We start from the raw sequence: 21,350 nt of genomic DNA on the forward strand, positions 1-21,350 counted from the left end.
AAAAAAATGTCAGTAAGAACAACGTGTACTACAAGTCACACAACTGCTACTCACACAACTCACCTTTGCTCCTCTGCAGGCAAAAAGATCACAAGATCAGCTTAAAGAAAGACAAATACTGCTTAGGTGACAAGAGGAAAAAGAAAAAGCTTTCTACCAAGTAAAGTCTTTCAGCCATCACTGCTGATCTTACTCTTCAGCAATACTCAATTACCTCCAGGGTCCGTGTACCCTCATACAACTACCTAAACAAAATAAGAAGCCCAGTGACTTTGAAACACAAAACAGCATTATGGCAAACTGTTTATACAGACCTCCAAAAGACCTAAGTATGTTTGCTCTGAATCCAAAAGATGACTGTCAAATGAAATTTAACAGACCGTAAAGTACAGTTAAATCAGGCTTAAGAATCACTTTCAGATACTGCTGCCTGAAAATGGTATCGGTAACTCAACTGTGGAATTTCCAGCTACTGTTTAGAGGTCAAAAGCCTGGGAACGCCTTTAGGACACACAAACACACTTCACTTTTGGTTTCAGTCATGAAGAGTCTCATGCTCAGAGTAACACCCTTGGGAGTTCGAACTGGTTGGTGTGAGGGTTTATCATGGAAATGCCTCTTGCAGCGTTAACTTTGCACTGCTTTTGGTTCTGCAACTTCTTCTACTGTATTAAAAGCAGCAAACAAACACGTGGCATACACACACATTCAAAGGGTTACAGTCTCCCCTAAAAAAAATATTTGTTCTAATAAAAAAATTACACTGGGTAGTTAAAAAAATGTACACCGGGAAAGTCAGAGCCGGCAGTGCACAGGAGAGTCCCGAAAGTTCAAAGCCCTCAAAGTTCAGTCATCAACTGGCATCAAAACCATCACACACCACAAAAGAAAGCCTATTTGTGTCACGAGAGACCGATGGACAAGCACGCCTAGGGAACCTTCTGCTGGCAAGCGGCGCTGCGCACACACAGCCTTACACAGTGCCCGAGCCCCTACAGCAGCTACCTACAAGCAGGAAGGCGGAATCACAAAATCGTTAGGGTTGGAAGGGACCTCAGGAGACCATCTAGTCCAACCCCTCTGCCAAGGCAGGATCACTCAGAGCAGGTGACAGAGGAATGCGTCCAGGTGGGTTTGGAATGTCTGCAGAGAGGGAAAGTCCACGACCAGCAGGCAGCCCTGGCTCCTCACGCCGAGGGAAGCCCCGCAGGCACTGACCTCCTGGACACGCGGGAGGGAAGCGACACAGACACGAGAGCCGCCCGCCCACAGCGCTATCGGACGGACGGCGACAGGGGACCCGTGTCCGCGGCCAAAGTCCTCCCTCCTCCTCCTCCCACCCTCCCGCACGCACTGCCGCCTCAGGCCAAGCCCTTCGCGGTCACTCGGGTGAGCGAGGGGGCCGAAATGGGCAGAAAGGGCAGAGGACAGGCCCGGGAAGGGCAGGGGACAGCAAGGGACAGACGACCGTCGCTCCACCGGCGGCTCCTCCCTTCCCTTTCCCTCCCCATTGGCAGGTAGCACAGCCGCATCATCCCTGTCCCAACAGGTCACTCACAGCTTCAGGCTGGCGTAGGCCGCCGCTGCCGTGGTTCCCGCCGGTGCCGCCGTCGCCATCCGTCCCCTCGGGCTCTCCCCGGCCGCCGCCAGCTCCGCTCCGACCCGGCCTCTCCCTCCCTGGCCGACTGACGCGTCCCTGGGCCGGAGCAACGGGGCCTCGCTCGGGACAAACCTCCGCGGGCGCGCGGCGAGCCTAGGGCGGGGCGCCGCCTATGGCAGGAGGGGGCGGGGCCGGGCCGACTCGGCGGCGCCGCCATTGGCTGAGCCAGCGTGGGAGAGCTGTGCTGAAGTACCAGGGGCAGAAGCCTTCTTTCGAGCAGGGCCAGTGGCGCAATGGATAACGCGTCTGACTACGGATCAGAAGATTCTAGGTTCGACTCCTGGCTGGCTCGGCTGCTCTTTTTTCTACCGCCTACTTTTTTTTCCCTTGCACTTCGAGGCGAGGGTGCTGTCTGCAGCCCGCCCCCCTTTCTGCATAGGCCCACCACTGCCACCTGCATGCCCCCAATGTGGGGATCTCCAAACCTCCCAGGATTAGGTGGTGTTATTGGGCTTCCCACCCTTGGCAGTCCCCCAAGTCAGGGACAACTGCTGTCCGCCCGGGCACCTTTTCTGACCCACCCCCAGGCCATGGGGTTTGACAAGGAGCAAACCTGGGGCACCTCCTGGCCAGTTTCCCACCGGATCCAGCTCTCTGGGTGTCATGCCCCAGATTTGGGCAGCTTTTTGCCTCAAGGAGGGGGAACTATATTTAGTTATTCCTATTTACTTGCTTCATTTTAGCTGACAGCTCCAAGCTGCTGTGGTGCTGCCTGGCCAACATCCAGTCTTCAGGCGGGAGGTGTCCCGGTAGCTGATAGCAGGGGCACCATGTGGCTGCCATGAATCCCAGAGCCATGGGAACACTACCCAAAACCCTCTAAGGAACCCATCCCTGCCAACACTGCAAAGGAGACTCCCATGCTGGGATCGGAGCCTGCTCTGACAGGTAGCACATCCCTCCCCAGCTCCTCAGCCTGGGACCTGGGTCTCCCCAGAAGGATGCCAGAGCAGGACAGCCTCCAATGGAGCTGCAGCAAATACCAGGTGCCTGCGAAGGACTGTAAATTCCCAGTGAACCCCACTGAGGTGCTTCTCCCCACCTAGCTCAGCCACTGAGGTCTGGGGACAGGAGTAAGGAAGAGGTTGGGAAACCATCATTTCACGGCATAACTCACCCCACTGTGGACTCTGGGCAATGACAATCATTGCAAATTTAGGAAAGAGTTGACTCTGAGCATTGCTTAAGATATTGTCTTTAATCACTGAAATCACAACAGGCCAGTGGCTTTGTTCTGCTACCGGTCTTCATTCTTTATAAATACTTAACAGCACAGAAGAAAAGAGGGCTGTGTTCACAGGAGGCTAAGGTTAGTTACACCAGCACAAATCCTAAAACACTCTCTCCTGGAGCTAAGCTTTGGAGGAAACACAAAATAATTAGTACCATTCAGTATCGTTAGCCAGGCTCTGGATTTGCTTTCTAGATCCAGAAAGCCAGAGCCTGTGTGTGTGCCTGGGTCCCTGCCTGGCCATGCACCGCAGACCTGCTGCGTGGGGACGAGGGTTGGTGCCGGCAGGGCTGGGAACTGCAGCCCAGTCATCCCTCTACCAGGGCCGCAGGGCATTCCTGCCTTTACAGGACTCTTTGCCAAGTATTTGCACGTGGGGACAGTTTCTTCCCATCTCCTCTCGTGTCTGAGTGGGTTGCAGATGTATGTTGCCACACCAGCTTCTGCCTGGAAGAAAGCAGGGTAATGACTTTTATTGCTCAGGAAAGCTTTGCTTCTCCTTAGGAAAAGGGTGGGTGAGCAGTCCCAGGCCCTCTCCGGAAGATGTCTGCCCAGTCAGCTTCAGTAAGTACAGCCAGGCCCACTGCAGCCAGCGAGCAGCAGGACACAGAAATGCAAAAGGAAAATGAATGCACAAATACTGTGTGATGATGAGAAATGCAAACCCCTTCCCAGCTTCTCCCAGTAGCACAGGCACTCACAGGATGGGGGAAAGGGATGTGTATCTGGTCATAGCCCTTCCCTGCCCGCAGGGGTATTTCCCAGTGATGAGGCCTGGGTCAACTTGTCCTTACATTCACACACAGAAAGTTGCTCAAAATGCACCTACAAGCACTTGGTGCAGGCACAGAGGTGTGAAAGGCAGCTGTCTCACAGGCAGCACGTGCCACATGTCCATGTGCATAGACACAACTGCACACACCACCCCAAAAGTGAGCATATAGCAAGCAGTCAAGGCCCACATGGGACTTTTTTTCCAAAAAATGAGATAATCCTTTCTTTGGAATGGCCAGCCAGATGCATGCCAGCTCTTGGAAGCCCAGTTTCTGCCTTTCAAGGCTGCCACATCACACCCGATTGCTGATGAAACTCCACCATTTCCAGACTAAGCAGCTATTCACTCTGTAGTAAAAAGATCTACCAAAAAAAAGCATTTAAACCTTGAAAGACTGGGAAAACATTTTAAAAGCCCCCAAATGAAATTCAGAAACTGAAGAGCCACAGATCTTTTCAAATGCTCCTTACCAGAGTGTTTGAAACTGCTGTTCCCTGTGTTTTAACATCAGGGCAGTTTCCTAAATTGCTTTGATCACAGGTGTTTCTTATACTTTACACAAAAAATGTCTGCTGCTTCTGTAGCTGGAGCTTTCTCCCAGCTCTTATGCAAAAATCCCTATTTAAATGAGTTTCTGTATTCTAAGCAATAGAAATTTAACAGCATGATCTGAATGAAAAAATCTTTTAAGCTCTGATTCCTGAAAGCAGGCTTCAGGGAATTCACTTGAATAACTATTTGCATGAGAGTTACTCATTAACAGCACAATGAGACTTCCAAGGGTTCCTTACTCTAAAACCAGTCAGAAGAACTTGCTGGGGGAGGAATCAAGACTAACTATTCATAGTACATTTTCATAGCATCTTAATCAATTAAAAGGCAACAAGGTTCATGTGAACAGCAAAACCCAATGAGTATCAGCCATGAGATAGTTGGAATTTAACATGTTTTTTGAAATTCCTCTGCAGGGGACAAAAAACCTCACGTGTCCAGCTCCAGAGCTATATTTCCCTTTGGGGGAGCTGCCTGAAGGCAGGCAGTGAGGGCTTGGAGCTCCACAGATGGCTGGTAGAGGGTCAGAAGGAGGAGAAGGTTCCCCTGTGCAGGATGCCCCTGCCTCCCCCCGTGCCAGACCCACTGTCAGGCAGCTGCAGAGCTGGGGACAAGCTGGGGAAAATCAACAGGGACTCAGACACTCACAGCCTGGGAGAAATAATACTGAGCTTAAATGAATTCAAACTCCCAGAGATAGAAGCAGTGGAAGTTAGCACACACAGGGGTGCAGGGCAGTGCAGTAGATGCTTTAGCTTCAAAACCACAAGCTCACAGGCTCCTTTTTCAAGAGCTTCACACTGTCATTTCCATCTCTTTGTAAATACAGGAAAGCAGAGTGTTGGCATTTAATAATTTATAGGGGACCTCAAAACTGGAAGCAGGGCAGCCTTCATTTCCCCAGCACTGAGGGATACAGGGGGGCTGACAGGAGTAAGAAGACACTGTGTGGGAGCAGAGGCCAAACTTTCTGGTGGTGCAAAGAGGGCTCCTGCAAGACAGCTTGCCACAAACTGCCTGCTTCAGGCTTTCCACAAAGGAAAATTGTCCTTCTCCCCGTACCCTTCTCTCCTGCTTATTTTGAGGTTGTAGGGAAGGCTGCAATGGTGAGACAGAAGTTTAAAATGCAGTTTAAAAAGAAAATACCCATCCCACTAGTGTTTCCAGATCTTTACAAAATGAAGGCCAAAAAATGTGCACAAGGGCTTCCTCTAAAAAATCAAGAGGTAGCAGAAGCATGAGCTACATAGCATCTGGTCTCAGAGACAGCAACAGATGATCAAGGCTGGTGTTACCAGTACACTTCCAAAAACCACTTTGATATCTCATCACCTTTGCTGCCAAAAGCAGCTCAGGGCGGAGAACCACCTGCCCAGGACTATCTGAATTATTTACTAGGGATTGTGAGCTAGTGTTATTTTCCACCTCAGCCCCTTCAGACAGTCCTAAGATCACAGTCACACCTTGAACACCCCCTCCCTGCTCCAGCCTAGCTGTGCTGCAGGACATAAGCTGATGTTGTGCACTGGGGTGAGAGCACTACAGGATTTGCCCTGGCTGTTGTGGCCCTCGATCCATCTTGCTTGGATGCAGCACTGCTTACGTTTTGTGTCAGCTCCCATCCCTTTCCTAACCAGCATTTGGAGGCTAAATTTAAAGCTCTAGGAGGGCTCACATATTTGGGGTCAATTTTACCTCCTCTAAAATCACAGGTAAAACTCTCAGAAGATATATTTCACAGTGGTAAAGTGCCCTCCCTTGAGCTTTCAGTCACTCACTGAAGGGATGCGTGTCCCCAGGAAAAATGGTGCCACAGAGCCAAGCTACACCAAAGCTGTGGATGGCTTCCAGGCAGGACCAGCCTCCAGCCCCGAGCTGCCATCCCCATCCTGAAGAGCAGCAGAAACAGGGGGAGGCACTTGCAGCTGAATGGGGCAGAGGGCGGGATAGTCAGCTGGCACCATGAAACTCCATGCCAAGCCCACCAAGCTCCTGAGGCTGGGGCAGTTTCACATTTCAGCAATGGCAAGATGATTTATTAGCACAGGCAGAGACAGGCAACTTGTTGCTACCTGACACCTGTGCTGCTCCAGATGGGTACACGTTGCTGTCTGACTACATCGAGTGAAGTTCAAGCTACATCCATGCGACTAGAAAAGAGGTTTAGTTGAACTATAATGGGTTTTCAGCATGGGCACGTTTTGGGAGTCCCAGTGCCATGGCTCAGCTAACTTATTGTAGTTTCCTCACTAAAAAGATCTTCAAGAATGTTATCCCATCCTTTGCTAGTCAGAACCAACTTTACATCTTTAGCATAGGTACATGAGGATTTAACTAATTTTCCACACAAATGACAGAAAGAGTAGTTAAGATCCCCAGCTGCATCCAAGGCTTTAAATTAAGAGATTTTTGTTAAACAAAAGTACCAGTACATGAGGGGCTGCTCAGCTTTGGTATGTACAGAACATGCAGTGCAGGCACACCCATCACATATGTAACACATATGGGGGGAACAGATTTCTTTGACTATAAAGCAGGGCGGGGTCAAGAAAAGAAACAATCTGCCTTCCTGCTTTCTCAGCAGAAGAGAAAGTAAGGGCCAAACTCTCTAACCCCTTACTCAGATAAGCTGTTATTATTCACGGGAGCAAATCTGTTTATGCCAAAATACTCATATGAGTTCAGGTTGTAGAGCTGGGCTCTAAATGTAACAAAGCCTTCATAACAATCTCGAGTTTGTTTCCCGAGCTCTAAATAAGCACCACTATGAAATGGCTTTGTGCTGGGTAAACACCATGAAAGGAACAGGCAGGCTGAGGGCTGCACTGTGAGGACAAACTGGAAAACTCAGGCAACTGTCTGTGTATGGAGAGCTTTTTTCCAACACGAGCTCTGCAAGCAAGAATGAGGATGGATTTCCCCCATGTCCACACGTTCAGCATCCCGACCTTTCCTTTCCAAATATGATCCACTATGCAGACTCTGGCACAGCAGACTGGCCCCTGTGTGTCATGCCGACACACAAGCCTGGGCCCCAAGTCATTGCAGTAGCTTAGCCTAGCTTGTTCCAGTTTTTTGTTGTTTGAAATGGGATGTTGGCCTCCAGTTGCCAGACAGCATTGCCTGTTTGTGCTTGGAGAGTTGGTGGTTTTACAGCCTTTTTACAGACTTGATACTGGAGTTCAGGGAATTAACTGAAAGGTCCAAGTGTGCCATTTTGCACAGACCCCTTTCTTTTCTTTTCCTAAAGAATTAATAAAAAGAGAGTGTATCTAAAAAACTGGTACTAATAGGTTGGTGTCCTTCAGGGAACCTGATGAAATGTGCTTTCAGGAAACAGTAGACTGATGGGATGTCCCTGGCAAGCCAGCCTCTGGCTTTTTAATTGTGCATGGCACGATCTGAGTTCATAGGCACGAGAGCAAATTGTGCTTTCACTGGATAATCTTCCAAAATGAGCCCAGAGGAATCTCCAGGCAGCAGAAAAAGGCACGTAAAAGTAAACTGATTGGTTTAGGTAACATGCCACATTCTTGGTCAAGTAGACATGGTTTGATGCAGCTGAAATCCTTTGTGAATCCAGCAAAAATCTCTCATATCCTTTTACAGGAACACTGCCGACTGGCGGAAAACATGCACAGGAAATCAGCTGAAGGTGGGGAGAGGGAGATCATGTAACAAGTCTTCTGTCCCGGCTTTCCAACGCTGGCCACGCTGACTAGTAGTGGTGCTGGTAGGCAGCTGCTGGGGTTGTGCCATTCTCTATGTGTTTCAGGTGACAGGAGTGACAAAGCAAATGTTCATCCAGTGGGTAGCAGCGATGCCCGTCTTCATCGTTCAGCTCCATCCCACAGTCCTGCAAAGAGAGGCCATGCCAATTATTAGAGCTTGTGTTCATCTTCCAGTGTCAGCTGGGGTCTGGCTTCCAGGAAAGTGATTTTGTGACAAGGACAGAAGACACCCAGCCAACAGCTCCTTCCTAATAGGTCCAGCATGTACCATGAGAAGAAAAACATCTAACATAGGCACTTTGATGGACAGCCTTGTACAAATTTGTTTGAAGCAGTTTTACTGAATAAGCTTTATCTTGTGGTAAGGTGCAACCCTCTTACATGTATTTTAAACATGCTCGTGTCTCCTTACACCGTCAGGTAGGATTCACCTCTTCACATTACAGTTGTACAGTGTCAGGGCCTCCTTTCACTGCATTATAAGCACAGTGAGAAAAGACAACTATTTATTTTAATTCACAATGCAGAAGTATGGAGGCTTTCTGAGAAGCCCTGCATGGAGACCAAATGGTTTGCAAGACCTGGCATCTTGTGGAATTTTTTCTTGTGCAGCCGCATCCTTTCTCCAGCCCCAATGACACGTTCATTTCCCATGAGAGTGAAAGTAACTTATACCCCACAGGATCAGTCACCACCTTAGCATTTTTCAACAATCTGACTTGGAAATCAGATACACTAATGTGATCTGGAGCTTGGGGCTTCTGAAAGGCAGCAATAGACCTTACTAAGTCACCATGCTTCCTTCATTAATGAATAAACTGCCAAATTTGAAAAGCAATAATTAACTTGTTGCCTGCAACTTTATGGATAGCAAATGAAATTACAGCTGAAACACGTTGCTGCAAAAGCTTTCATCCTCAATCTGGAAATTTCTCAGTCACTGACAGAAAGGGTCTCACACTGCAAGGTTTGCACTGCTCATCTACTGCTGCTGGAAGGCAGCAGTAAGATTTATTTCCATCTTAAAAAGAATAGCAGTTATGACTATGAAGTGCCCGCTCCCTGAGAAAGCTGCTGACCTACCTCGCAGTGGTAACATTCCACGTGGTAATCCTTGTCCATGGACACAACCCGAATGGTCTCATCAGACCCCTGTGCACATTTGAGCAAAGCAGAAATTACAAAGGATTACAGCAGGATCAGACACATGCACTTTGTAGATTGCTTCCTGCAACAGAATGAATGTTGAGGAAATGCATTTGGGCAGCTGGTTGGAGACCACAGACAAATCCTGCCACTTGCAGTTATTTTTACAGTTAATAATAAATATTTTTACAGAGGATATCTGCAGTCAGTATCGACTGACTGCAGTTATCCTCTAAAATGTGACACCGGAAATGTAAAAATGTTCCCTGTTTAACAGTAACATCTATCAGAAATCACATATTAATCACTAGGTAATTTCAATAGAACACATTTTTCAGCATTTTAAATTAGTTTTGCCCAAGATTCATCTCCTCCAAGTATTAAAATGAGTTACATTTAGGAGTACCACCAGCATCTATTGACATAAAGGAAAATTCTCCTGAACATAAAACTAGCAGCAGCATAATCCTGCAGGAGATGAAAAAAGCAGCCTGACCAAGGAAGAAGAAGGTTCATTACTGAACAAAAGAAGGGTCACATTTCAAGAACAGTGCATGAACTTAGATCAAAGGGTTGCACTCCAGAGGAAGCGACCATCTCTCCCCATCCACAAGCACATTCGTCTTGACACAGGGTCAAGTGTGAAAGAGAGCAAGGCCTGACACTCCTCCCCTGAGGGGATATGGAATAAAAGGCTCTCACCTCAGAGGGCAAAATGGGAAGTCCACATGCTGCACACTTTGGAGCTAAAACTCTGGAAGAACAACAAGGAATTGAAGGCAAGTTATGGATCAACACAAACAGAGAGGACTGTATGTTCTCAGTGGTAACATGAAAAGCTTCAGCTGTAAATAACTTACCCACAGGAAAACTTTGTTTCCCAAGATCATAAATTCATTTTAGCATTGATTTTAAGTAATGCTTGGCACATGTTGCTCGATCAGGCAAAAAGAGTATACTTTACACTTAGTGCCAGAAAAAATACAAAATTCCCTATAAAATTCTTGGCTGCTACTGAGAGATTTGGAAAAGAAAATGAGGAGGAACTGAGGAGGACTGTCCCCAGAAAAATACATTGAAAGAAGTGGCAGCCTCAGGGCAGGAAACTTCTGAGAAAACACCACATGACTGTACAGCTTCTTAAGGCCTTATAACAGAATAATTACTTAAATTAAATTGCAGGAAAATATGCATAATTTCAGAATAACGATGGCATACAAGGGCACTAATCTTGATTGTAACAACTCTAATTCTGGCACAACACTGAAGAGCTCCAAGGGCTGCCTGAGTAACACTTAATACTCTCCCTTCTCAGAAAATGGAGCAAGGACCAAAGCAAGCCAGAAGGACATACAAAGTGTGTGCAGCTCTAATGTCATAACTACCAGCCAAGAGCACAGCCATTTTATTTTACTGTCTAAATAAGAAGTGATTTTGAAAGTGGATTTATCAGTTGTTTAATTTAGAACTGGGTAAAAGTTTTGCTTTGCAGGTTCAGTGGTGATTCTTTAAAAGTCAAATTCAGCCCTTCAACTACTCAAAAAGTAAATCACATTGATTTCCACAGGCATTCACAGGCTTGCCTTAAAGCAGACTAATTTTGCACATCACTGAACACTTCAGGAGCACTATTTCTCACTGTCTCTGCTTTGCAGAAGGGGCATCTGAAGCCCAGAGGTTATTTGACTTCATCAGAGTTACACAGGAGTCAACAGCTGGATAAGAGGAGAGGGGAGGAATTTCTAGGGTCTAGCCCCATCCTCAAAATTCTAACCCTGTTGCTATTTTACTAATCTGCACTCCTAACTTGCTGAAAAGCTAAATTAGAGGCTTGTTGCTTGGAACATCTCTGCTGTTTATTTTGCCCTTACTTGTGGTAATCTCTGACACAGTAGATTTTGTTTTCAGAGTCTACAGTGAATGGCACACCATCCAGACACTCGTTGCAGATGACGCATCGGAAGCAGCCCGGATGATATGATTTCCCTAGAGCCTGCAGGATCTGCAACAGAGCAGGAGAGAGGAAAAATGCACATGAAGAGCCAATAAAGATGAAAATAGTAAACACACAGCTTTACACCAGATAATGCTGCATATTCATCAGCAGGGCTGTGTCTTTTTTCCCCCATCTCATCTGAAAAATCAGTTAACAAGGATGGAAAGGGCAGCTGGAATCAATATATAGCACCTGGTTCCAGAAATATTGATTATTAGCGTGGGTAAGAAAACAATTTAGAGACTCAGTCAAGGTATTTAGCATGACAAAGGAGAGAAAATAATTTCTGAAGTCAACAGGCAGAGAATACTTATCAAGATCAAAAGGCAAGATGTACCAGCCGAACAAAGGAAATATATTTTTATATTCTCCATGAGAAGTTGGAAGTAATATTATTGCTAGGTTTTCGTAATTCCTTAGATATTGAAGGGCTTTGTACTCGCTTTGTACTGGCTTTCTAATTAGCACAGACTATGGAAACTGTGTTGAACTCAACAGCTGCAATTCACTACCTGGAATACCACGGTCAGTAGAAGGATCAGACTTCTGAGTACGAAACAGCTTTTCCAATTGTAATGCTTCCCAGTGTAAGCAGGCAAACAAAGACAATTAATGATAAGCATTAGAAAATGCTGGGAGGTATGCTGTGAACCAGAAATTCCTAATTTCTTTGCCTCAGCTGTAGTCTTACACCACCAGCTATACTGGTCTCCCTCTGAATGTCCTACAACTGAATGCTGACCCCCCAAGCGTCCCCCACCCCATGCACATCTGGAATGGATGGTACCTGCTGTAGGCTAATCCTGCTTCACAGATCTGAACTCTGAGGTCTGGATCACACACTGTAGGTCAAACCTGCTCCCCAGAGTATCAGTACCCACAGAAAATGACAAGGAAGTGACTTCATCCAGAAGACACATGGGAAGCCACAGCTTGAGTGCAGGAAAGAGAGGCTGAGAGAGCTGCACTGATGCCTCACAGCAAGGGAGCACTGCAGAGCCACAACACTGCTGAGCAGGAAGCATCAACAGGATTACAAATACACTGTCCAGGGAAGCCCAAAAAGGGATGAAAGAGCTGGAGGCTCTGCTTTTCAACACCCACTGAAAACAGGCAGAGCTGTGTCTCTGCACCACGTACAGTAGCATGCCAGCTTCACTTGAAAAAACTCAACAAAAGGCTCAGAGGATTGTCCTTCTGATACCAGTCTCACACTAGGCAAACTACCACATGACAACAGACAGTATTGGGTATGAATATATTTTTCTTTTGATGCATTCTTCTAAAAAGCTGTGGGAGTTTTTTCTCCTTAAGCGACTGTCACTTACCATGTCCATTATCAAATGACCACAAATGAAACACCTGTCAGCTGACTGCTGGAAACCGGAATACTGCAAGGACAAAAAAGAATTCACTTAAAATTTCACAAGGCCACTCAAGCACAAACAACAGTGTACTGTGGAGTGTTATTTGCATATTTGTTTGCATAGGTCCTTTTTCTGTGCTCCTTACACAGAAAAGCTAAACTTTCCAATGCTTTTTTCATTATATAAAGGTTTGGATGGGTTTCCAGAGGATATAAATAAAGACACCAGACTGCCCAGTTTCAGAAAGAGTACAAATTCCTGTAACTTCCAAGTCCAAAATTTAACTTTAATTTAAAGTACAAAAATAAATACCATAAATACACATGCAAATAAGGCAGTTACTAATAAGACTTATTACATGCTTATTTGACCACATGAATCTACAAGGCAGGAACCTACTTGTGTTTATCACATATTCATGCCACAATATCTGTATATATAGGCCTGGAAAGCCAAATTTTTCTTTGGTTACATGATTATAATTCTGTTGAAGCTTCTCTGAGGTCAGTGGTATTGTCCCAGCTCCTTGTTAGGATAGCAATCAAGTCTGGCCCAGGGCAACGTTTTTGCTGTTTTTGCTGAGATCTATTGGTAAGGAACTGTCTGTCGTGTCCACAACATGCACCTTGGGCACAGCACATCATCTGTCTGAATGATGGAAATGCAAACTTGGAAAATAAAATATTTTAGGTGTATTTAATCCATCTTTTTATTTTCAGCCCGTGTAGAACATACTGATGAGAACAAAGAAGATGAACTTACCTCTCTCTGACAGAAATCACTAGGCTTCACCAATAAGTAGGCAAAAATGGCTTTGTCAAGTCTCAAGGAAGGCTTAATCTACCAGGACTCAGGGGAAGAAGGGTGTGTGGCTTTTTATCTGCACCAGCCAAGGAGAGGGCTGTGGGGTTGCTTCATGCTTAGGTACCCTCATACAAAATCCATTGAGGACAACAGAAAGATATCCATTAAGATATCCATTAGGTGAAAAGGGAAATTCACCCATTCATTCTTCTGTAGCTATTCATCTCACTCCTGCCTCCACAGTATGGCCATGGAGACAATGCTTTGAAGGAGACATCACAACAGATTATGGCTTCAGCTAGAGGCTCTGTGCCACAAAACCATGCCCTCTCACTCAACTACTTCCAGCACCACACGTGGGCAGCCACTGTGGCTGGGGCTGGCCCTAGGTAAATGTTGGAGCAGAAGGGGTAGGCAGGATGCTGGACCAGAAGCATGTGAAACACAGGCAAAGCTGACAGGCAGAAAGGCTGTGTGTCTGCTGGCAACCCTGAGATGTCTCATTACAAGAGTCAACTGGGTGCTTACCAGGAAGTCTTCTTCACAGAACACCTTTCCATTGACAAAATAAAAGGCTTTTCCTCTCAGCTTTCGACCTAAGGGAAAACAAAACCGAGATAACAAAAAGGTCAGCAGAGAGCAGGGAGAAAATGTGAGCAAAACCTGACTGCCGAGAAGCAAACAACAATGAAGACATCCAAGGACAGCTGTCACACAGCTGGAAAAGAGCACCCAACTCCAGCACATGTCTTCCCAGACTCCAGCCCACCAAACCTTCTTCCACTGGTGGTTGCTGGTGAATGCCAGTTGGTGGATCTGGACAAAAGTCCCACCTCTGGGCAGGAGGTGGTAGCTTTGCAAGCCTGGACCACATCCTGGCAGATTACTGTGCGTGTTGTAACTCTGGGAAGAGTGAGTGAGGATACACTGACTCATGCTGGAAAACACCCCAGGAAAGGAGCAAGAAGGAAAGAAGAAAGGGCATACAGAGAGTAACCCACACTTGACTTAATTCCTCAAAATGTCACAACCTTGCTGTTTTGCTATGAGCAGCAGCTGCCAGACAAGGCACTGCAATACCCGAGCACCCACTCTGCCCCACCAGAGCACTCAACAGGCTTCTCTGCTACCTACCAGCACATTTGTTACTACAGCTGCCAACAAAAAGCTTCGAAACTATTAAAAAAAATTTTTTTAGAAAATCCGAATGTCATAATCGAGACAAGATGACAACGTTTTTCCAAGAAAGGACTCTACATATGGAGAAGATTTGTATTTACTGCAGCTTTTGTGTTTATGCCTCTCATTCACCGTCTGTTTTCAGTTCCATGTAATCATGGCAATGTTTGCTCAGGCTGCCAGCACTCCTAAAGGCCCTGCATTCCCCCAAGAAAAAATGGCTAGGTTTTGTTTGTTTATAAAAAGCTGCTCCTACCTCTTTGCAGCCTGGTTTCCTTATTGAGCCCAGGGTTTGAAATACAAGCCTGGCACTGGAAAGGTTCTGCACTGGAGCCCCAAGCCTGTGCCAGGAGACAGTGCCCAGGGCAGGGGGAGCAGCCCTGCCTGGGCACAGCTGGAGCAGGACCTGCTGCAGGCTGGTTTTGGACACCTACCAGGCACTGCTGGAAGGAAATTGGGTCTGAGACTCTGGGACCCAGAAGCCTCCTGCTTAACGTGCTGAATGTGGCCAGTATCATTAAAAAAGTGATTGTGAGCTGCTGGGTGTATAAATGTAAACAACACACGGGACTGGTCTGGGGATCACTTTATGGTATGCACCTACCCAGCAGACTTCAGCGAAGAACCGTGCTGGCTGCAAGGCTTTAGGAAAAGCAGGAAGCCAAGTAAACCCACTTGAAGAAACTACAATCTTTACAGTCTCCTGCATACACCAGAGGGCACCCTCAGGCTGGGAAACAACTCCCGCTACCCATTTCTTCCTCTGCTGCTCTCTGCTTCTCCCTGCCCACTTCTGGGATGGACTTCTCCCAGTGTCTCTTCGAGGTGAGGAAGCACTTTCTTATCATACAATTAGGAAGGCAACATACAGGAAAAGCTCACTTCCCCAGGCTGCACTGGGAACTGTCCCAGTGGAACACCTTGAGAAATGGAGATGCTCCAGGGAAGCTCCAAAGTTTTGCCAGTGAATTGAGGCAGACCAGCATTTCATCAGCAGTGCCCTGCCAAGGTCTCAGGCAGCAAGGCAGGTGGAGGACAGGGCACTGTGCTTTCTCAAGGAATGAGCCCCGGTTTGCGTGTGCAGGAGCTTAATGGTTAAACTGTGGGCATTGCTCAGCTCTGTGTTTACTGGACCAGTGCAGGAGCCTAAAGCACATGGCCCCATCATATTCACTGTCCCCCAATCTCTTCTAATCCCTGCTAGGGACAACTATGCAACCTGGAGGTCAGATATAACCCAGGGCAGCAGCCCATCCTTGCACCAATGCAGACATGGAAGAAAACCGGACAAATCCGAAAGCATCCCACTCTGGTTTTTCTGATTTTGCTGAAACCGAAACAGGACCCAGAGTTCAAAACAGAAAGTATCTAATCTGGGACATGTAATCTTTGCGGCTCATAACCCAGGGTGTGTATTTGCATGATAACTCCACCACATGTAATCTTTGTGGCTCCTAACCCAGGGTGTGTACTTGTATGATAACCCCACCTGTGTGCCTGCCTGTCCACAGGTAAGCCTGGCATGCTCACCAGCAGCTCTACAGTCACAGTGTCTGAGGAGGGACAGGAGAGGCATGGGAATACCTGAGATTTGCAGCACCTTTGTCAAAGGGTGGTCCTAAGCAAGTTAAAAACAAGCCTAATGCAGCAAGAAGTACTCTTGAAAATCTCCCACTGATTGAAATACGACACTGGGATTTAGCACTCCTAAAAATGAAAAACAAACAAAAAATATTTAACTTTGGTTTTAAATTACATGATAGTGAGGGCTCCAGTTCAGTGCAACAGGCAGGTGCCCAAGTGACTTTCCCACTTGCGTGCAATGTGTCTCCTTAAAGATAAGCTGACAGTGGTGAGGAAAAACATACACATGGGGCCATGCAACGAGGAAATGCTTCTTTGGATGAAGGCCCTCGCCTGGTGCATGAACAGCAGCCATTCCAACAGAAGGGATGAGGTTTGGATTGCTGCCACGACGTCATTCTTCCATGGTGACAAAAAAAGCATTTACCAGCCATTCTGCATCCAGTGTATTTTTAACACGGTGACATTAGCAGGTTAAGATTGATGGCAACAGACCTTCAGTGAAGGTGCCACAGCCAGTGTGCTATGTCTGGGCTTCTGCTGCAAGCTCATTCAGCAGAGGGATAAACCCCTTTATAAAGGATTCATAATCTGGCCATGGGCATTTTATGAGTCCCTGAAGAAGAGCTGCTGACACCAAGAGCACTTTGAGGCAGGACAGGGATGATTTAATCATGTTTTTTAGGGAACAGGTGAGCATATTAACTATTTTTAGCTCTCTATTACTCTCTTTAAGCTCCTGGCAGAAACGTAAAAGGAAATTAGCAAAACCCGCAAGTACCAGGTGCTCCTGCAGCCACCGTGGGAGTGGTTCATGCAAACACAGCCCATTTCTTCCTCTGCTGCTCTCAGCTTCTCCCTGCCCACTTCTGGGATGGACTTCTCCCAGTACCTCTTCAAGATGAGGAAGCACTTTCTCATCGTACAATTGGGAAGGGAAGATGCAGGAAAAGCTCGCTTCCCCAGGCTGCACTGGGGACTGTCCCGGTGGAGCTGGGATGTTCTTGCTGCAGCCACACCAGTAAAAGCAACAGCACTGGGACTGCCCCGCAGTGCAGAGCAGGGCAGCAGTGCCTTCTGTCCCTGCACTGAGCTCCCTGACATGGGGTAGTGCCTTAAACTAAACCAGTCCCTCTCAAAAGCGATACTTCTGACTGGGCCCGCAGAGGCTGGCACAGGTGTCACTGGAGCATGAAGATGCTGTTTTATTTTCACCAAAAGGAAGGACTGAGAAGTAAAATGGCATATAAGGAATCACTTGTTGATAACTGCCTATTTTCAATATGCATCATGAAGAAATATCCTTTGATAAACCCAGGAATATTTAATGCATGGCTTGCTGCTTTCAGGATCAATTGTGCTACTAGTCTTATGCTGCTGGCTCCTGACTGTATTTCACTTTCACTTCACCCTGAATTTAGCTAATCTCACACCTGAAAAGATTCAGACAATTAAAATTCTTTGGCATTTCAACCTTACTGTCTTCACTTGTTACAAGGTATCTTGTTCATTTCTCTGACAGGAAGTTTGAGCCCTGAGCTTTTATGTGCTGCTCATCCCTCACACGTATGTCTAATCTGTTTAGCTGTGGGACCTTCAGGATGACCTCGAGGTCATTTCAGCACCAATTTCAAAATATTTCAAGCTTAGTCACTAGTGCCTTTGTGCTAAAATAAACACACTTTGCTTAGCAGCTGATAATAGGCATACCATCAGGCTGCACTCCCAGGATGCCAGTGCTTTTGTCCACCGTTTTCTCAAATGATGGCTCTCTCCTTTTGAAGTTCATGCAGAGAGAGTTTTATGAGGGACTTGCAATGTCCCTGGCAAGGAGGATCCTGGGAGATGCATCATTTGTTTGCTGGGGAGCTGGACTCGACTTTCTCTTTTGAAGTTGCTTTTCCATTATTTATGAAAAGGACAGTGGCGGTCACAAACCCCCATTAAAAGACAAGAGATAGCTCGTGATACATACAATGGAAAAGGGCCATGTCTGGATCCCAGGGCTCTATGGGGATGCATGACCAGGATTGCTGCATTGCTGGAAAGGCAATGTGTGGACTTCACTTGTCACTTATCTAAGCACCATGGAACTCCCTGTGGTATCTGCACAGCAAATGGGCAAAAATCACTGCTGACTGGCAGCTACTCCTGGGTCCCTTCCACGCTGACAGCCCTGGGCCTCTGCCATTACAAAGATCAGTGCTTTTTAGAGTACCACAGCTGTAAAACAAATTTGGATATGTGATTACTGATGGCAGGTTAAATTCAAAAGGATTTTATTTTCTGGGTTCATTGGATGTAACCTTCTGACAAGCAGGACAGCAGGTTGGAAACACCATCAGCCTGGCTGCTAAGGATCAAAGGAAGCTCTACTCAGTCCTGGGTGGCTCCGGCTCAAGCTGCAGTCCTTCCCCCAGTTTCCATTCTCCCCATGGAAATCTGCAAGGAGATTTGGATTAAAGAACCTACTCTGATCCATGCACACCCTTCAGGCAGTAAATTGGGTACAGGCAGAGCCCAAGGACCTTGGCTCCTCCCAACCACTCAAAAGTCCCTGCTCCCCACAGCACAGGAGCCCCCCCATCCCCAGGCAGCACGTGTGTTTTGGGAGCCCTCTGTGGACACTGCTGACAGGCAGTATGGTGCCCTACCCTGTGCAGCAGACTAGGTCAGGCATCAGAGAGTTCTGCTTAATTTCTGCCATCTGTCCCATTTATGTTGGCCACCATTAAAGATGGGTGCAGCACTGAGGCTGACACAGAAGCGTCAGTATTTCCAATCTGCTCTAGAATTGGGCCTGCATGAAAGGGTCACTTCAATGCCTGTACATCCTCCAAATCAGGTAAATGGCACACATCCCAGGGCAGACCAAAATCTTGCTGAAACCATGGGCAGGAGGATAGGATATCTCTGAGAAGAAACTGCTAGGACACAGTAACTCCATTACCATGTAAGTTGTTCAGTTTCTCTCAACTCCACCAGTGGTATGTTAACATTGCATGTGCTCTCACCATACATGAGGCAGTAGGAAAAAAACCAAACAAACCCAAGCAAAAAACCCTCAAAACTCTGAGAAAATGATCTGCTGCCTGAAAGCCAAAAACATGCTCTGGCACATGGAAGAAAGATAAGCAAGAAAGATAAGCTGCCTCTAAGGGCACCACAGGTGCGGGCAGAAATGGATCCCCAGAGGAAAACACTGCAAAACCACAGCACACCACACAAATGAGCAACACCTCTCCTTTGCTGATGGCATACCAGTGCAAGAAGATATTCAAGAGTTCTTCTTTTTAGGGAAAACCCGGAGAAGCATCAAAATTCAGAGGTAAAATACAGTCACCCTGGGATGAAGCAGTGCTTTTGATCCAGATGGTCCCTGCTCAGTAACTGGTTTCCATCCCAGTGCTCTGCCACTCTGCATCACTCTAGAGACTGCTGCCCTGTTCCCCAAAATGCACCAAAACAAGGTGGCTGTCAAGAGCTGGCCTCCCACCCTGTCACCCAGTGACTCATCGAAACACACAGAGCCTCAGAGGAGGAAGGAGGGGGAGGCAAACTCTGTGACCTCAGTGAATGTAACTGTCATTGAAAAGACATGAGAGAGTAATTTTTAAATTTCTCTGGTTATGAAAGGGGCCTCAGTGCTTACTGAGACACTACTCAGAAAATTACTCACAGGTATCATTAAAACATTGCAAGAAACCCACTAAGATCTTTACAGCACAAATTAATCCTATGCCTGTTCTTAATAGAAAACAGTACTTTGAAGATGACACTATAAAACAAAAAGACCAGAAAGACTGGAAATTCATTCCACTAAAGATTTCAACCTTTCTTTTCTCCTCACGTTGTCCTAATAATTTCAGACTTTCAGCCAGCACTAAAACACATGCAATTGACTGAAACCACTATTACATTGATAAATCCCTGACTGCATTCCCTTGTGTGAGCTGAACACCTGTATCTTTCCATCAAGGATATCTACTGAGGACACCTGATCCATGCCAAAGCCCCTTCAGGTCAGGTCCCATATCACTGCTGCCCTGAAATCTGGCCAGGAGAGGAACAAGTACTGTCACCTTACTGTAAAACCTGCCCTGGCTTTTCTCAGCTATAGCAAGCACTTCTTCTGACAAACAACAGGATTTTTCACCAGTGAGCTGAGACTGAAGACAGCAAAACATAACAAAAAACCCATAAAAACATAAAAAAGTCAGCAAGAACATAACAGCAAATTAGACTGAAACAGAAAAATGTGCTGATGAATTGCCTGTCCCCTAAACTGCACATCCAGACAACCTGAATATTTTTTGACACTACTTTTGCTAAAAAATTATATTGTTTACTATGCAGACTCTGGCATGATAATTTATTGAAGGGATCCTGAGGATGTGTTACTGGCAATGCTTTGCACTCTCCACTCTGAAGATCTGCACATTTCTCGAGAGAGTTGATTGGTGGGGTGGTTTTTATCCAATTATAGGCAGTAAGTCCTGTCTCCACTAGAAGAGATGGCAGTTTCTGCATCTGAAGATAACCATACACATCCATGTGGCTGCGGGGAAATTCACTTGGCAAGGCTGGCTATCCTGCTGTCTGGGATTAAGTCACATGTGCAGAAAAAGGTGACTTTCTGCTTGTAAAATTATTTAATGGTGCCAATAAAAACCATGGCATTCTTGTTCTAGGAGTTACATACTAATACAGGACTTGTTTATTCAACATAATTAGCCCAAAGACACCAAGAGTTGCACTGCTCTAAGTAGCCATGCTTTATAATCACTGCAGCAAGACTAATTAGCCCAAGCAGAGAGCTATGCTTGTGGAAAATACTGCTTTGGTATCTTATCTACCTAGCTTAGTAAATGACCCTTGATACCTCTAAACACAACTGTATTTTGAAATATTAAATAAAAAAACATATATACACAGAAGGTGGCAAGAAGCAGCCAGCTCGTGTGATTTCAAAGTCACTGGAACAGCAGCCTGTTAACCCCTACACTGAGATCAGTATTAATCTGACTTTGCAAAAACAGAGAAGAAAAATAAGATAATGCAGTGATGTCGACATGTCAAAAGATTGAATTCTGTAATCTAGCAAAGCATGCAAGGTTTCCAACTCTTTGCAGTAAGTAGCCAAAATCTGGTCCTTATTTTGGCCCTCGTGTTGTAGTTCAACATCAAACCCTCCTTCAAATCACCTTGCAATCAGTTCTTTCTTTCTGACTTCCTTCCTCGCCTACTGATTTCCTTCACAGCCATCTCTAACGCTTCCCTTGCACTTTTTTAGCTTTCAGATTTCCTCTGAGGACCAAGTGGCTC

General features: G+C 46.3%; 2 protein-coding genes and 1 non-coding gene across 3 annotated transcripts in view; 1 reads left to right on the forward strand and 2 right to left on the reverse strand.

Moving 5' to 3' along the window:
- The window catches only part of SACM1L (SAC1 like phosphatidylinositide phosphatase), a 30,375-nt gene extending 28,646 nt beyond the window's left edge, over nt 1–1,729 (reverse strand). The window contains exon 1 of the mRNA XM_039549414.1: nt 1,559–1,729. Coding sequence (XP_039405348.1) covers nt 1,559–1,617 — 59 coding nt within the window. The 5' untranslated portion in view covers nt 1,618–1,729. The remainder of the gene's footprint in view (nt 1–1,558) is intronic.
- A 150-nt stretch (nt 1,730–1,879) lies between these two features.
- On the forward strand, nt 1,880–1,952 carry TRNAR-ACG. The gene has a single exon. It is a non-coding gene; the product is annotated as a tRNA-Arg (tRNA).
- Nucleotides 1,953–2,837: 885 nt separating this feature from the next.
- Nucleotides 2,838–21,350, reverse strand: part of LIMD1 (LIM domain containing 1) — a 33,571-nt gene continuing 15,058 nt past the window's right edge. Inside the window, exons 3-8 of the mRNA XM_010398770.4 lie at nt 13,791–13,858; nt 12,420–12,482; nt 10,967–11,097; nt 9,798–9,849; nt 9,033–9,101; nt 2,838–8,074 (exon numbers count right to left, since the gene is read on the reverse strand). Of these exons, the coding sequence (XP_010397072.3) occupies nt 7,937–8,074; nt 9,033–9,101; nt 9,798–9,849; nt 10,967–11,097; nt 12,420–12,482; nt 13,791–13,858 (521 nt within the window). The 3' untranslated portion in view covers nt 2,838–7,936. The remainder of the gene's footprint in view (nt 8,075–9,032; nt 9,102–9,797; nt 9,850–10,966; nt 11,098–12,419; nt 12,483–13,790; nt 13,859–21,350) is intronic.

This window comes from Corvus cornix, chromosome 2, assembly GCF_000738735.6.
Source record: "Corvus cornix cornix isolate S_Up_H32 chromosome 2, ASM73873v5, whole genome shotgun sequence".
NCBI lineage: Eukaryota > Metazoa > Chordata > Aves > Passeriformes > Corvidae > Corvus > Corvus cornix.